Source organism: Camelina sativa, chromosome 13, assembly GCF_000633955.1.
Source record: "Camelina sativa cultivar DH55 chromosome 13, Cs, whole genome shotgun sequence".
NCBI lineage: Eukaryota > Viridiplantae > Streptophyta > Magnoliopsida > Brassicales > Brassicaceae > Camelina > Camelina sativa.
Genome location: NC_025697.1, coordinates 5881039 through 5896477, shown reverse-complemented (window position 1 = coordinate 5896477; position 15439 = coordinate 5881039). Strand labels below are relative to the sequence as shown.

The following is a 15439-nucleotide window of genomic DNA, read 5'->3' as shown; positions in this document are numbered from 1 at the left end:
AGTTTCCCGTTCTGTTTCATTTGGTGCTCTGACCAATGCCTATGTGCTGCTAAGACTCTGTCTAGCAGTTCTTGAGGCACTGGTTCTCCTCTTCGTTGCTGTGGTGAAATACTTGCTGTGTGAACCAACGTTTTCCATTTGTCCTGCCATCACACGGTTATTGGAAATATTAAGCTTTCAATTTCTAGTGGATAAGGTTCAAAGTGTGTTCGAGCAGTTTTTGCTATGTATCTTACCTTCAAGTCCACGTAGGTTCGATGACTTGCATTCTCAAAAGAACGCATTTTCACATCACGCCATCTGCAAAATAATGTTTGATCATTAGTCTGACCCCCACTGCCAAGTTATTATATTAACCATCATCCATGGAATCAGACTTTTTACCTTCCAGTCCCAACTTCTTCAACTGCTTGTACTAGAGCTTCTACCTCTGTAACAGAGAATGGTCTTCTGGTTCTTCGCTGTGAAAGCTCTGTACGCTTAGGTTTCTCATTAAGTGGAACAATTGCTAGAGCCCCGGATTCCAAGGCCGAAACTGGAACCAACGCTCTTGAATCTGGTGAAGGTTGTTCATCAGCTGATATGTCACTCTGATATGGGACTAACTCATGGTTATTCTCCACACTTTTTCCTGAATTAATCAGGAGATCTGCATCTTGGGGAGGGAGAGGGATTACAATATCTAACGCGGGAGAAGCTGCTACGGACCTGGGAAGAGCGAATGATTTTCCTTAGGATCTCTAGAGCTTCAAATTTATCCGTACACTACAAAAGCAAATTTTTGCAGCAAGCCAAATATGTATAAGAACAGGTTTGTTTGTACCTTTCTGACAAATTGGTGGAATCCGTTGGCATAGAAACAACAGGAGTTTCAGAGGAAAGAGGTACAGGAAGTGTTTCGGGACCGGGCTCCAAGGTGAAGCCAAGGTTGCCTAGATTTTCTCTACACGAAAGACCAGTCTGTGATAGAGTGTTGTTGTCATCTCTAACCTTCTTCCCTTGGACTAACACCCCAATACGTATTCCACCACCGAGTAAAGCAGTAACAGCCTCTTTCACCGTCCTCTGCAACCGAAAGTGTTAAGTGTCATGACTGATATTATGGAATAAAATTCATCATTGCACACAGCAGAACCAAATTAATCACGCACCTTCAGCAAGCCTACAGTTGCTGTCTCTGGAACTTCAATAACAAGCTCCGGAATCCTAAGGGACTTGATGCTGAACTTTACTGCAAACAATGATATAACATGAGATCCACATATCACGTCTCAGTCAAATTCTATGAATTATTAACTGATCCAAGTACCAGGGGAGTCCTTTAAATGAAGACCTATTTCGCTAGAGAGAACACCGTCTTCTGCATATAACAAAGAAGCCAAAAGATGATCATGAATAAAAACCATATCAGCCTGATAATGAAGCATCTGAATATAGAGACTGATAAGTACCTGATTCTCGCTTCAGAGGTGAATTAGAAACACTTTCACTACTGAGTCCTCCATCATAATTTACGACCAACCCTTTGTCAGACAGTCTTCTCTTCCTATGAACGGGCTCACGCTTCCATGGGTTGTAACCATAACCATAAGAAAATTTTCTCTTGCGGTACAGAGCCTTGAGATGACCATCTACAGACAGATATCCGCAAGCGAAAAGTAAGGGCAGAGCAGCAACAAAAAAAATGGATGCGCCAAAGAAGTAAGACAGCAGAAAAATATGATACAAACCTGTTCTAGTGTCTTCAAAACACTTCAACATGGAGACTCCTCTCCCGTAATTTTTCATCACCGACTTCTTGATTCTTCGATTTCCAACCCGAGAGGGAGGCCTATACGACTTATTACAATTGTCACTAAATTTGTAATACTTACAATAGTTATTGTCATCATCTCTGCAAACTAACTTAGAATGATTCACATATCCTTGAAAAGAATCATCGGAGACACGAACTGTGCATGGTGCCAATTTAACATCCCCATCCAGATGGACTGATTCTGGAGACTGCAAACGTAACTGACTCGGATCCTTTAAGCTAAAACGATCAGCAACGAAACCACCAGTTGCTTCTCCTTGTTCCTCATTAACAACACATGTCTCCTCCTCAGTGCCAACGAGGGACTTCAAACCACACTCCTCCTTCTTACAATCAGAAAAAACCGGTGTTTGCTCCAAAACGCAGTCACTTTCAACAGAAGAAACTTGCAAATCAGCGTTTGCTTCATGATCAGAGAACTCAGATTTACAAGGCTTATTATTAATATAGACATGTTCAAGTTCCTCCTGCTTAACAGCTCCACCACCCAAATGAACATCATGATTCTTCCCTTCAAATGCATAGGTAGAGGTTGAAGAACTCTCGCTTTCTTCAAGCAACTTCCCAGCAAGAGAAGCAAGCAAATCAATCGCACAGATCTGACTGTTATCATCATCATCATCACCTAACTTACTTGATGATACCTTCCTCTAAAACAGGAAAAACACAAGTTTCGTCAAGAGACGAATTTATTGTAAAAATTTACACAGACAGAAAAGGTAAATAAATCAAAATGAAGGGCACAAGAATATATATATATATACCCTGCTAGAACGAGGAGCCTTGGGAATACTAGGGAAATCAAAGACATTAGAGCCACAACTTAACTTCCTCTTAACCACCATCTCTCAATTACGCGTAACAAAAAAAAACAAACCCTGCAATTAAAAAAAAAAACAAACATTATTAATTGTCATGATCATCATCTAAAGCAAAATTAAGCTCTCAATGATCTACACAGATCAGAGATCGATCAGATGCCAAAAAAAAAAAAGAAACCCATACAGAGATCAGATCAACAAAGAAAAACACCAAATTAAACCCCTTCATCAAAGTTTTTAAATGTACTTATATTTTATTTTTAAAAATAAACATGCAAAAATGAAGCGTANAAAAGAAAAAAAAAAAAAAAAAAAAAAAAAAAAACATTGATGAGATGAAGAAAACAGAACAAGAGCAACTCAAAAAAAATGTTTAACAAATTAAGTTAGAACCACGATCTTCCTGATCAGAAGATCTCCATAGCCAACTTCAGACAAACAAAAGTTTTCAATAATTTCAACAGATGATGAAATTGTGATGACCAACCCAAAAAAAAAAAAACTCACCGAATCACAAAAACAACGACGAGCACTGGATCACAATCACACACACCGGAAGTAATTATAGATCACGCAAACTGGGAAAAAAGAAATGTACGCTACTTTCTTTACCCAGTGCCAAATCTCTGGTTATNAAAAAAAAAAAAAAAAAAAAAAAAAAAAAGAAAGCAACTGATAAAATGCTATACAAATTTTTTTTGTAATAAAAGAAGCTTTGTTTGTAAGAAAAAAAATCCTTGGAAAGATTATGCGATCGTCCTTCACTTTCTCTCTCTCTCTCTCTCTCAATCTCTTTCTCTATTCTAGAATAGGAAGAAGAAAGACATAAAACCCTCCCTTTGAAAAAACAAAAACCACCCCTCAAAATGCTTAAACCCCCCTCCTCCTCCTCTCCCCCATTTTTATTCCTTTTTCAGAAAAATAAAATAAAATAAAAAATGTTACAAAGCAGAAATTAACCACACAACCGGATGAGGCAGTTCAATGGATATTGGTTTTACCGGCTTTAGCCAGTCACGCTTCTTCTAATCTCTCATCTCACTTCCTTCTCTTTTTTTTTTTTTAATCACGACGGCACGTGGAGGATCCTCTCACTACACGAAACCTATTTTTTCTTTGTCATTGTCAGAATTATTATTCTTAAAAAAAAAAAAAAGAGAGTTTTAATTTCGGGATTGGATTAAAAAAAATTATTCCCCAAAAATGAGGGGAATATTTATTATTAATTATGATGAGGATGTGATTGTGATACCGCGTGGATACTTTCCTTTTACTGTTCCGTCCACGTTTTTACATCATTGGCCCACGTGTACTTCCCTTGCTGACGTGGTTGTACACCGTGGAATTGTTTTCGCTTTCAGAAAAAAAAAAAAAAACTTATTATTCATTGTCCCCCCAGTGGCTTCTTTTAAGGTCCTACTACTACTACTACTACAAGAGTAAGGTTTATCATTTATATAATTCGTAACTATTGAATCCTTCCCCATAAATATTGTTCAAAGCTTTATTTATGTCTCTTTTGGTAAGTTTGTTCTTACGTTATTATTATAAATGGAGTATTTTGTTATATATATTGACCAGAGGCCAAAGACACCTAATTAATTTCTTCTGTGAGGATTAGTCCAATAGCGACAAGTGTATTTTCGCCCAGTTCTCTATTTAGTCAAGTTCCATCATCCTTCGAACAATACTACAATGTGTGGTATTTATTATACAGGAGGGAAGAGATTAATTACACCACGTCGTTAATTAAAATATAGAGAATCTTGAAAGTTAAAACATCTCCACGTCTTTAAATATATCTATGCATGATATATAAATGATAGATCTAGCTACTACTTGAATATACTATGTATGTACATTTTAGGATAAACATCCATGGTTGTTTTTATAATAGTGTCAAGCATATTCTTAATTGGCCGGAAAAAAGAGCATATTCCTAGTTGTAAGAAATGTTATATTATTATTCGGTAAATTCGGATATAGTAGAAGAAAAGCAATTAAATAAGTTTGTGTTGCATATATTATTTGTTTTTTAAATGAATACGAGATCCAACCACCTAGCAAATCGAGAATATTCCATTTATTTTGAAAGTCAGTTGGCATAAGCTTATCGCAAGATATATAACAAATCAAGGATATATATAGAAAGACAAGATTTCACATGGTTGATTGTCACACTCATGACCCCCCGGCCCCCCTCATATTATTTTTTAATACGCCGATAATATTGGACTTATATCCATGTCGTTGTGTATTAAGAAAACCATGTGTTTGTGTTTCATGTAGTAGATGCATGTGTTTATAGTCTATATATTCACACACATATTGCCAACTTAACATTTTCACAATTTTATAATATCAGATCTCCTATATCAATCAAACTTCTAAGTTTAATAATGTTATGGACATCATATATACATATTGTTGACGAACAAATGATTTTTTATTTATTTATGTGACGACTATGTAACAATAACATATATGTATTGTCATTTATATCTATATTTTGTCAAAATAACATCAAATTATGTATGACAAGATTTAACTTATTATAGCTCGTGTATACGCACTAATGCACTATATGCAGTATAAATACGTAAATGTATTAATAAATCAAAACATGAGAAGTACGTGAAAGAAATAAACAATTCAAACACGAAATATTATTCATTGAAGATGTATATATACCGTCTGATCCCAATGTTTTATAATATCGAGAACGGGTGTATATATAGGAGGCGGAAATATTCCAAAAACAAACAAAAAATGGCGTAGCAAACGCGGTTGGACTCGAGCATCTCATCTATTATGCAGCATAATTTATGCTTCAGCGGAAGAGGCTAATATAAGATCTGGTCTTTTACTCATTTGCGAGTTCGTCTCGTCTGGGTGGTACAGCTTTTGTTCTTATTTTTCTCCTTTAATTTATTTTTATCTCTCGTCACCAAGTTGAAGAAAAGCAATCACGTATCATCACATGGTTCTCATCATATCCTGGCAACATTTTGAAATTGATTTAATATTCCGTTAGCTAGCTAGCCCACAAGAAGAATCTCAATAACTTACACAATACCCTAACATTTTACGTTTTCTTTTTTATTTGGAAACTGACTTTTGAGACGGTTACGTATGCTTGAAGGCCGTATATATTCGTTGAGGTGGTTGAAATAAAACTTACTCGACATGTCAACTTGGACTTAATTCTTGCATGCACTAGCAAAAGTAGTAAATAATATCTATGAAGAATTTGATTAATTTAGCTTGTTGTTATCATTGCAATTATCTAAAAATAATAACAATTCTTTTGTTTTCATTAAATATGAAATCTAGAGAGTCACTTTGTAGATTTTAAGATATTATTACAAGAAAATCGTTCATTAATATTAGTGTACATTATAACATTTGTAAAATATTAAGAACTTTATATACTTCTTTACATTGTGATTTTTTAAAAATCATCTCAATATTTACAATAATTAAATATTAGGTCTTTTATGCAAATAAAAATATTAGGTTTAAACTACACATACATTTATATGAAAGGTTGGAGCGAGAGAGTTTTTGGCTTACCAATTAATTAGGACCATATATATAGCCGAGTTTTCAAAACGCTAGCTAGCTAGAAAAAATGGGCATGCTTTTGCACCAAACCGACATATATAAATGGTTCTAGAGCACATATGTCGCCTCCATGAAAGTATGAAACATGTGCACTTCCTTTTTTCAAATCCATCATATCTTTCTCCCGTCGGTCAATAGCATATATATATAATATATTACGCAGAATTGATCACTAGCACCGTCGCACCGAAATATACATTCGACGTTCAATCAAGCCTGGCATACTCTCTAGTGATAAATGAAACACGTACGATGCAGAAGCTATGCATGTGGTCATGACAAAACTATCAACACTATGCCATGTCCACCGATAGAAAACACAAAATATGCTAGAGTCGACCACTTGTTCATCTACCAACTAAAACAACCTAATTTTACAACTCAGGAAACCAGTCAACAGATCTAGGAGGGAACAGCCGTCCCGTTCTTAATTTCATACTTATATGTGGAATATATATGTCCAATGGTAATGGAAATTTTTCATAACTTTTTTCTTAAAGTTAGAAATAAAAAATACGAAAATAGCTTTAGTACGGTTAATTATCCAGTAATAAAAACAATCAAATAAGGTGTGTATTAAATGGTGGGAGTGGGAGGTGGATGCGTGAGCGAAGAAGATACCCGTAAGTAGTTCAACTGTTCAAGTAACCCACACACCTTTTTTAATTGAAAGTGAAAATGTTGCGTGAAAAAACAATCTATCTATGAACCGTCAACTGTGACTAAAACTATAAAAGAAGGAAAGATGCAAACTCAAACGTAAAAAGGACTTCCTCGTGCCGAAAGAGACAAATTTAAAATCAAGTTGGTAAAGAAAGAAACTGATGAATGATTATTAATTAATTTACTCATGTATATTTCTTTAGATCTAATTGGATGCAACTATAATATTTAGATATGGATTGTCTAAAACTGGCCAACTATAAAAACTAATCAGTTGACAATTGTTTTTGCAAAACTGCACTTTCACAATCACTTGGCTTCTTTTTTGTGTGTACATCAGTACATCATCATACCATCTTTATACCAACATCATCTAATCAGCATCATCATCATCATCACATCAACATCATCATATTATCATCATTATCACCATCACAATCTTAAACATTCATAATGATGGTGGTGATGTGATGATGATGATGATGGTGATGGTGGTGATGTGGATGATGATGACAAAAGAACATTGGGCTTTCTAAAAGTTGAGTTATCAGACGAGCTGCCTCATCATCAATACACTTTGGGCTTTTCAAGAGTGGAATTTGCTTCAGATTGCAAAAGATTAGTTTTGGACAGTGGGCCTCATAGGAAAATATACTCTTAAGAAGACTCCCTGACATTTTTAAAAGAGTTCTGTTGAACGAGTGATACTACACTTGATTGGAATTGATAAGAAGAATGGGCGAAACAAAGGACTTTTATTAAAATAGTCAAAAATCGCCAAATCGGCAAGTTTATAATATGTGTTAAGAGAGCCGGTCGGCTAATTACAATATTGCACTCTCGCTGAAAGACTTTTAATACTTAGAACTAGAATATGTCTCTTGTTCAGATTCTCGTTCCAGAATGTCCTCTCTTTTGGCCAGAAGTTCTCTATTTATAGTTGATGGGACATTTCACCTTCATGCTTTGGGGTCGATGTGGTACCGCCTTAACGTGTGAATGGCAGTCATCTTTGTCCAGGGCGTCGCTTAACGGACTGGACATGGAGCCAGACCCTTCTAGAAGGTTCGCCGTCCTAAATTCTCTTATGTGTTGGTCAACGCTTCCAGAAGCTTTATTGACCGTCCCTGAGATGGCCAAGTGGAAGGCCTGTTAAAACAGGGTAAAACCCATATCCAACAAGTTCGACCTCGTTATAATCAACTAATCAAGTGCTCTCATTTACCACGTCTGATTCTGTCATTTCACAGAAGTTGTTGTATTTTGGATTGATTCCTTGTTGTATCCGCCAAAAAGCCAATGGACCATTTTAATGAGTAGTTACTAGTTAGTTTCTTTTGGTTTAGCTGACAATAGAGGTTATATTTATGTTCATTCACTTAAACCGTAATTTTGCATCGGAGTTGCCCAGCACCATTTTCTAAGAAAGGTTTATCGATGTAAAGATGAATTATGGCCGGCTTCCCTTATAGATTAGTCACTGATAGAATCCTATATTGGGTGTGGCTGCCGAAGCAAGTTTTGCATATTGTCAATAGTTACGCTCAATCAATGCTATGGGTTTGAGACGATCAAGAGATGATTATGTTGTCATAAAAAGACCGATCAAGCGAGTCGAACACAGATACCTGTCGTACTCAAAATAATACCCATAAACACACTAAGTATATATACAATCAAAATAAAATGCATACGAACAAAGTTGTCTTTCACAACATTGACACACGAACGTCAAAATGCTTACTACCCGGTTTCAGACATTTTGACTACACAAATTACATTAGTCCTTAGTAGCAAGCATACATAAAACTAAAATCCACGATCAACAGCATTCCCAATTACCGTTGATCGCAAGAGCCTTAAAAAAACCCAAAAGTGAAATGCTGCTGATCCAAAAGAGATTTTCGGATACTTGTAGCAGCATCATTCACTGTTCTACTAACACAACAATGGACATATCAAAAGAGAATAATAAATACCTCTTTGTTTTTTTTTTTTTTTAAGGTTGATGATGATGAGATCATCTCAAGATGAACAATGGGGACAACGTATCAAACCATTCTCATTGCAGTCAGGACATCTCTTGAGTCTATCTTCATCCTCATCAAACAGTTTCTTGCTACCACTACAATTGGAACACGGAACAAATCTAATGTCACCGCAACAATGGCAAACAAAACCTGGTTGTCTCATAGGAAACTCTTTAAGAATCTTGGCAAGCTCGCCAATCTCAAACAAACTCTTGACCACATCAGCACCACCAACATACTTCCCCATGATGAACACCTGAGGCAAAGACACACTCTTTTCACCCATTGCAATCTGCAACTCTTTCCTGTAAGCTATATCCATGGAGACATCACGCTCATCGATCCAAACACGAAAACCTCTAAAGATCATCCTCACAGCATAACAATCCTCAAAAGTCCTCCTAATCCCTCTCAAGCTAGTGAAATACACCACAATCCTATCCTCTGTACCTGGGAGACGGATCACAGAGTTGTTTAACGTCGAGAAAGGCGATATCCGAGACTCGGATAAAAGCGATTTCCCTGATTTCTGCTTCTGAGGAAGCTCAGGTGGAGGTGGTTTCACAGGTTTGGAACTCTCGAACAATCTACAGAGGTTTTTGACTTTTCCTTTGAGAGAACTGCCTACTGATTCTACGGGGGTGTAGAATTTGGTGATTGACGTCGTACGGTTCAGGGAAGGGTTGAGATTGTGGGGTTTAGGGTTGGAATCCGCCGCTGTCCTCCCGTGAATCGTAAGGGACCTGTTGAAAAACGACGACGTCGTAGGCGATTTCGTCTTCCCTGAGAAATCCGAGTTTTTCTCCAATCCCGCCATCGGAAATCCTTAGATCGCAACGAAACAAAACCCTTTTCGACGGCTAATTTGGTGGCAAAAAACCTAATTTAAGAATTTAAAAATAAATAAAACCCTGTGATGATGAGATGAGATGAGATGATGATGATGATGATCAGATTCAAACCAAACCGAAATCGAAAAAGAGAAAGAAGCAAATTGGCTCACCGATCGATCACCTCCCAAAGGAAGAAATAGAAATTGGAATGATCCTTATCGGAAAAGAATCAGCTTTTTCGAGCTGTAAAACGATCGGAACTAGTGCCGTTTTTTTAAGCTGATGAATGAGTTGTTATTTCACCGATGATCTCAAAGAATTATCTGATTTTCTGGGAAATTTTTGGTTGTTTTTTTTGGTTTGTTGATGGTTGCGGAGAAGAAGAAGAAAGATGTGTGTGGGTGGAGGAGAGCTCCGAATTAGCCCCCTTTGTTTTTTNTTTTTTTTTTTTTTTTTTTTTTTTTTGTCTTTGTTGCAAAGCAAAGAATTTTTCTGTTTTCTTTTCTTATTTTTTCAACGTTTTTTTTAAATTATTATGTCTCTTATTAAAGGTTCTTTATGAAATCTTTTTTTAATTAGATATGCTCCTTCGAGGAAAACGAATTACAAAAATAATTAAAAATGGAGTTAAATTGCGAGGAAAAGTCGTTTTTATTGGTAAAACGCGGTTGGTTGTCGTATTAATAAATATAAAAAAAAGGTTATTCAAATGGTTACAGCGGTCTGGGAGAAACCAGATTACACGTCCGGTTTACAATTACGCGAGATATTTGGTTTTCTCATTCTAAAACCATATTATAAGTTTTTGAGATGAAGTAGTAAATAACTTGTGAACGTGATGTAAAAACTCAGATTACGAACTTTGTGAATTTAACAATGAGCCATAAATTAACACCGCAACTAGAATTAACGTGGCCGTTCCAAAGCTCTTAACCTGTGTAATACACTATTTATTTTATGAATCGTATACTTTATAAGATAATTGATATGCCGTTTTAGATAAAAGAGGAGTGAGCTTATATATTTTACAAAAGAGTTTCTAAATAATGAAAAATAATTCCAAGTGACTGCTAGAAAATAAAAATGTAAAAATGAAAAAGGATATATCTATGAAATTTGCAGGTCTTCAGATAGTCACACAATTCAAAGTCTGAGATCCTTTGGGGGTAAGATGATGATAATGTCAAATAAAGAGTGTTCTATTATCATTGGTTGATATTTTTCTTGTAACCAAAATATTTTTTTTTTTCTGCGGTATCAAATCATAGCAATGTGATCTAGTCCAAAAAGAAAAATGTCATATTGTGAGGAAAAAAACCCTACTGAAATGTGTCATATAGTGAGGAAAATAAAACACGCAACAAAAAAAACGTTAGCTGTCGTTATGCACCGAACGATTCTAAGAAGCAAAGCCAATTCTTTCTTCACCTTACAATTAAAAATCTCTCTCTATCAAAGAGAGACGTTTCATTCTGTATAACGAACGGAACCGTCTGAGAAGAGAAGAAACCTTATTTGATGAAAGCTTCTCTCATCCGCAATCTCAAAGGTATAAACTTGCATACTCTTTTCTTTCTGGCTTAATTTACTTCTCTGTCGACGATTCGTGTGGTGTTGTTTGATTTCAATTCGACAGAAGACTACTTTCACTTCATGAATCGTTTCAGCTAAACAAAAAAATTCCAACTTTTTATGTTTTTCTCCTTCTGAGTGGCCGATTTGATTGAAAGGATTTGTCTTTTGGTTTGTTCGTTTTACAGGATTTTTGTTATGGAGATTATCTCATTCAACTTCGTGCCCCAGTGCTCTGTTGTTACTTGGAGTGGTGAATTAGCCACGAAAAGATTGGTCCCAAATCGATCAAGTCTCTTCTTATCTGGGTTCAGGAAATCCAGATTTGTGATCAGGAATGGGAATTCTGATGGTTATGTGGTTGGTGAGAATGAGGATGTGGGTACTATATCCAGAAGACGAAGAGAATCATCTACTTCTAAGGTTTTGATTCCTGGTTTGCCTGATGAATCAAATGGCGAGCCTCCTGCTCGAATCAGTCATTCTCACTGTGAGTGGAGACCCAAGCTCAGAGTGCATTATGAGAAATCAGGTTGTGCTAACGTCGAGGCTCCTGCGGTGTTGTTTCTTCCTGGCTTTGGTGTTGGTTCATTTCATTATGAGAAGCAGCTTACTGATTTGGGAAGGGATTATAGAGTGTGGGCTATTGATTTTCTCGGCCAGGGTTTATCTCTCCCGACTGAAGATCCTACTACTACCGTGGCTGAAGAAACTGGTGCCTCTGAAGATGAGAAACCATTTTGGGGATTTGGTGATAAAACTGAACCATGGGCTGATCAACTCGTGTTCTCGCTGGATCTCTGGAGGGATCAAGTTCAGTATTTTGTAGAAGAGGTAAACAATATCTGCTGAAATTTCAACTATGCTGTTCATCTGTTATGTTACTCAGTAAGCTCTTGATCAACTTATAGTCACAAGTTCTATCTGTCTCAAGTCTTGGAAAGTTTAGGAGAAGAGGATGGTGCATTGTTTTAGCTCTTTCATTAGATATTGTTGCTATGAGTCATATACTCATTGATTTCAGTAGTTACCAGATCAGCACCTGAGTATTGTGTGTATGAAGTCTTTTGGGATTGGTTTGGACATGGGAGAGTATAGGAGGCACTTGAATTCATCCCTATTCTTGATTCTGCTTGTGTTCTAGTTTCACTAAGAAATAAAGGAATGAACACTAAGTACGGTTTCACCTGAAATAAGTTGCTGAGTATATTGTATTTGTTGTACAGGTTATCGGTGAGCCTGTATACATTGCAGGGAACTCACTTGGAGGGTATGTAGCTCTTTACTTTGCAGCAACCCATCCTCACCTGGTAAAGGGTGTTACCTTGCTTAATGCAACACCTTTCTGGGGTTTTTTCCCTAATCCAGTAAGATCCCCAAAGCTAGCACGTCTCTTTCCATGGCCCGGAGCATTCCCTTTGCCGGCAAGAGTGAAAAAAATCACAGAATTGGTGTAAGTGAGACTTTACGAACATATCTTCTTACCTGTTAATTATCATTTTCTAGCTCTATCATCAGTCTAATATCTTTACTTTTTGTTATACTTCCCCATGGAAATGCAGATGGCAGAAGATAAGTGATCCTGAAAGCATAGCTGAGATACTTAAACAGGTCTACACTGACCATTCTACCAATGTGGATAAAGTATTCTCACGTATTGTGGAGATTACGCAGCATCCGGCTGCTGCAGCGTCGTTTGCTTCAATCATGCTTGCTCCTGGTGGACAACTATCTTTCTCTGAAGCTTTATCTAGGTATAACACAGCGTAAATCTCTTTTAGTTATATGTTCTTTCATCTGTTAGATTGGTTGTATCGCTTATCGAGGAATGCTATGTGATGGTCTATGCTATAGGTGTAAGGAAAACAATGTCCAGATATGTCTCATGTATGGAAGAGAGGATCCATGGGTGAGTCCGATGTGGGGAAAGAAGATAAAGAAGGAAATCCCCACCGCTCCATACTACGAGATCAGCCCAGCGGGTCACTGCCCACACGATGAAGTCCCTGAGGTACAATACAATGAACAGCTGAAAATTTTCTTCAAACTCTGCAGTTGGCTTTGGATATGCGTAATGAACCCATTTACATATGAAAACGAGTAGGTGGTGAACTATCTGATGCGGGGGTGGATCAAGCACGTGGAGTCTGGTGGTTTTGAAGCGCTCCCGCTTTTGGACGACAGTGAAGAAATTTGGGAGGAGTCCAGCATTGGTAGAGAAATTGAGTTCCCGAGAGATGGTTGGAAGAAAGCAGTGAAACTGTTGTTGTATGGGTCAAACTATTCGTTCTGGAGTGGAGTTAGAGATTCTTTCAAATCCAGTTTCACAAGGGTGTTTGGAGGGAAGTCTGCATAGAATAAGCATGGAACAGTCCTTGTCTAGTGTAAATTTTTTTTTTTCCTTTTTTCCGTCATTGTCTAGTGTAAATTAGTTGTAATCGATGATTTGATGCTAGCTATAATGTTGTATGTAGGGTTCAAATTTATAAATGTTCAAAAAGGAAAAAGTTGAGAAAATGTCTACTTGATACTTGATAGGTAGTAAGAAACTCTTGTCTTGCAGAGTGTTGTATACAATCCAGAGGTTCAGATAAAAAAAAAGGATGGCAAAGCTGGAACCTGACAATGACTAGATTTGTGCAGAAAAAAAGAGACTGCCAGTGCCAAATCTCAGAGATGCTTCTCGGTGTCTCTTCCAAGTGAACTCTTTCGGTTGCAAATGTCTTCCGGTGCATTTGATATATTTCCTAACGATTCTCATTTCAGTAACTGTGTTTAGATATAACCATTTGTGTTGTTGGCAACTTACATAGCAGGAAAAAGTGAGACGGGTTTTCGAAAGAAGTATTTGGAAAACTACAAACCACCAACCCCGGAGGGAAATAGACCCTCAAACAAACAAAAAGACACTGAAAGCTGCACGCCGTGTATGAGTTGTCTTCAAATTTGATATTGGAAAGTTGAAGAGAATGTGGTAGAGCTGAAAAAACACTCTTATTCCTAAAGAGGAGAGTTGGGAAGTCATACAAGGCATGTGTGAGTGTATTTGAACATGCATGTTATGTACTTTCTTGGTTCCCAGAGGTGAACATTAGTATTTGAACTTGTTTAGGGTGTTTGAAAAGACATATCATTGGTTACTTTTTCGAGGCAATAAGACCAAGAGTAAGTCCGTATCCTTGAATCTAAATCTGCTAATCAACATGAACATGAGATTAGAATTTCTCTTTGATTTCTAATGTTTCCGATAATAAAAAGATTCATTAACTACATATTTACTGAATTGAGTGTCAAAAAAAATTTGGTGTTTTAAACCAAACTATTAACAGTTGATACCATGATGTTAATCACCAAAACAATGCTATATAGTATATTACTGTATATACTACTAGTATTTTAACTTAGAAATTTAAAAGTTGAAACTGTTTGTACATTGTTGCCCACATTAAAGAATGAGAAATATACATTTTAAGTAAACAATAAATAAATTTAAAAGAGAGAAGAAGAAGAGAAAAAAACAATTTTAGTAAGAAAAGGGAAAGTAGGACCCAAAAGAACTGGCAAAATCCTCCAAATGTGGCAAAAATGTGTCATGCAAATACTGTACCCCTCAAAAATTGAAAGAAAGCAAAATTAAAAGAGAGAGAGAGAGAGAGAGCACGCAAAACAGAGTCCATGCAACACACAACATTCATTAGTGTTTTTTTTTTCTAAAAAAATTATATTCCATCCAAATTTAGTAAACTCGGTGTTCCCATTAATAGATTCCCCCAAAAACTCCCATTTTGGAGACGAGGAAGGTAGAAAGATCGAACCTTTCTTTTTCTTCTTCTGTGTATTAATTTAAGGTGCGATATTGATTCAAAAAAATTGGGGGAAAAGAAAAGAGAAGAGATGGGTCGTGGTAAAATCGAGATAAAGAGGATCGAGAATGCCAACAGCAGGCAAGTTACTTTCTCCAAGAGGCGTGCTGGTTTGCTTAAGAAAGCTCATGAGCTCTCTGTTCTCTGTGATGCTGAGGTTGCTGTCATCGTCTTCTCCAAGTCTGGCAAGCTCTTTGAGTTCTCCAGTTCTGGGTAT

General features: G+C 36.7%; 4 protein-coding genes across 6 annotated transcripts in view; 2 read left to right on the top strand and 2 right to left on the bottom strand.

The window, feature by feature from the left end:
• Positions 3–3499, bottom strand: LOC104737977 (telomere repeat-binding protein 4-like; the record flags this gene model as incomplete). Its single annotated transcript, XM_010458220.1, has 10 exons — positions 3145–3499; positions 2581–2694; positions 1731–2466; positions 1452–1631; positions 1310–1360; positions 1152–1231; positions 824–1065; positions 385–708; positions 237–300; positions 3–143 (listed from the first exon to the last, which is right to left on the bottom strand). Coding segments are annotated over exons 2-10 (1899 nt in total), but the record flags the coding sequence as incomplete, so codon positions are not given.
• On the bottom strand, positions 8536–10232 carry LOC104735394 (uncharacterized protein At5g39865-like). Of its 2 annotated transcripts, none has more exons than XM_019235188.1 (2): positions 9956–10232; positions 8536–9833 (listed from the first exon to the last, which is right to left on the bottom strand). In XM_019235188.1, the coding sequence occupies exon 2, from the start codon at positions 9769–9771 to the stop codon at positions 8950–8952; it is 822 nt and encodes a 273-aa protein (XP_019090733.1). In that variant the 5' UTR covers positions 9772–9833; positions 9956–10232; the 3' UTR covers positions 8536–8949. The 2 variants fall into 2 exon arrangements, with proteins under 2 accessions (XP_019090733.1, XP_010453484.1); XM_010455182.2 differs by having other exon boundaries at positions 8536–9865; positions 9958–10232.
• LOC104735393 (pheophytinase, chloroplastic) lies at positions 11147–13889 on the top strand. Its single transcript, XM_010455180.2, has 6 exons — positions 11147–11336; positions 11548–12193; positions 12586–12812; positions 12922–13113; positions 13214–13370; positions 13464–13889. The coding sequence occupies exons 2-6, from the start codon at positions 11558–11560 to the stop codon at positions 13713–13715; spliced, it is 1464 nt and encodes a 487-aa protein (XP_010453482.1). The 5' UTR covers positions 11147–11336; positions 11548–11557; the 3' UTR covers positions 13716–13889.
• The window catches only part of LOC104735392 (agamous-like MADS-box protein AGL15), a 2145-nt gene continuing 1695 nt past the window's right edge, over positions 14990–15439 (top strand). Inside the window, exon 1 of one of the 2 annotated variants that reach the window (XM_010455177.2) lies at positions 14990–15435. In XM_010455177.2, the coding sequence (XP_010453479.1) occupies positions 15254–15435 (182 nt within the window). In that variant the 5' untranslated portion in view covers positions 14990–15253. The remainder of the gene's footprint in view (positions 15436–15439) is intronic. The other variant, XM_010455176.2, reaches the window with a different exon arrangement.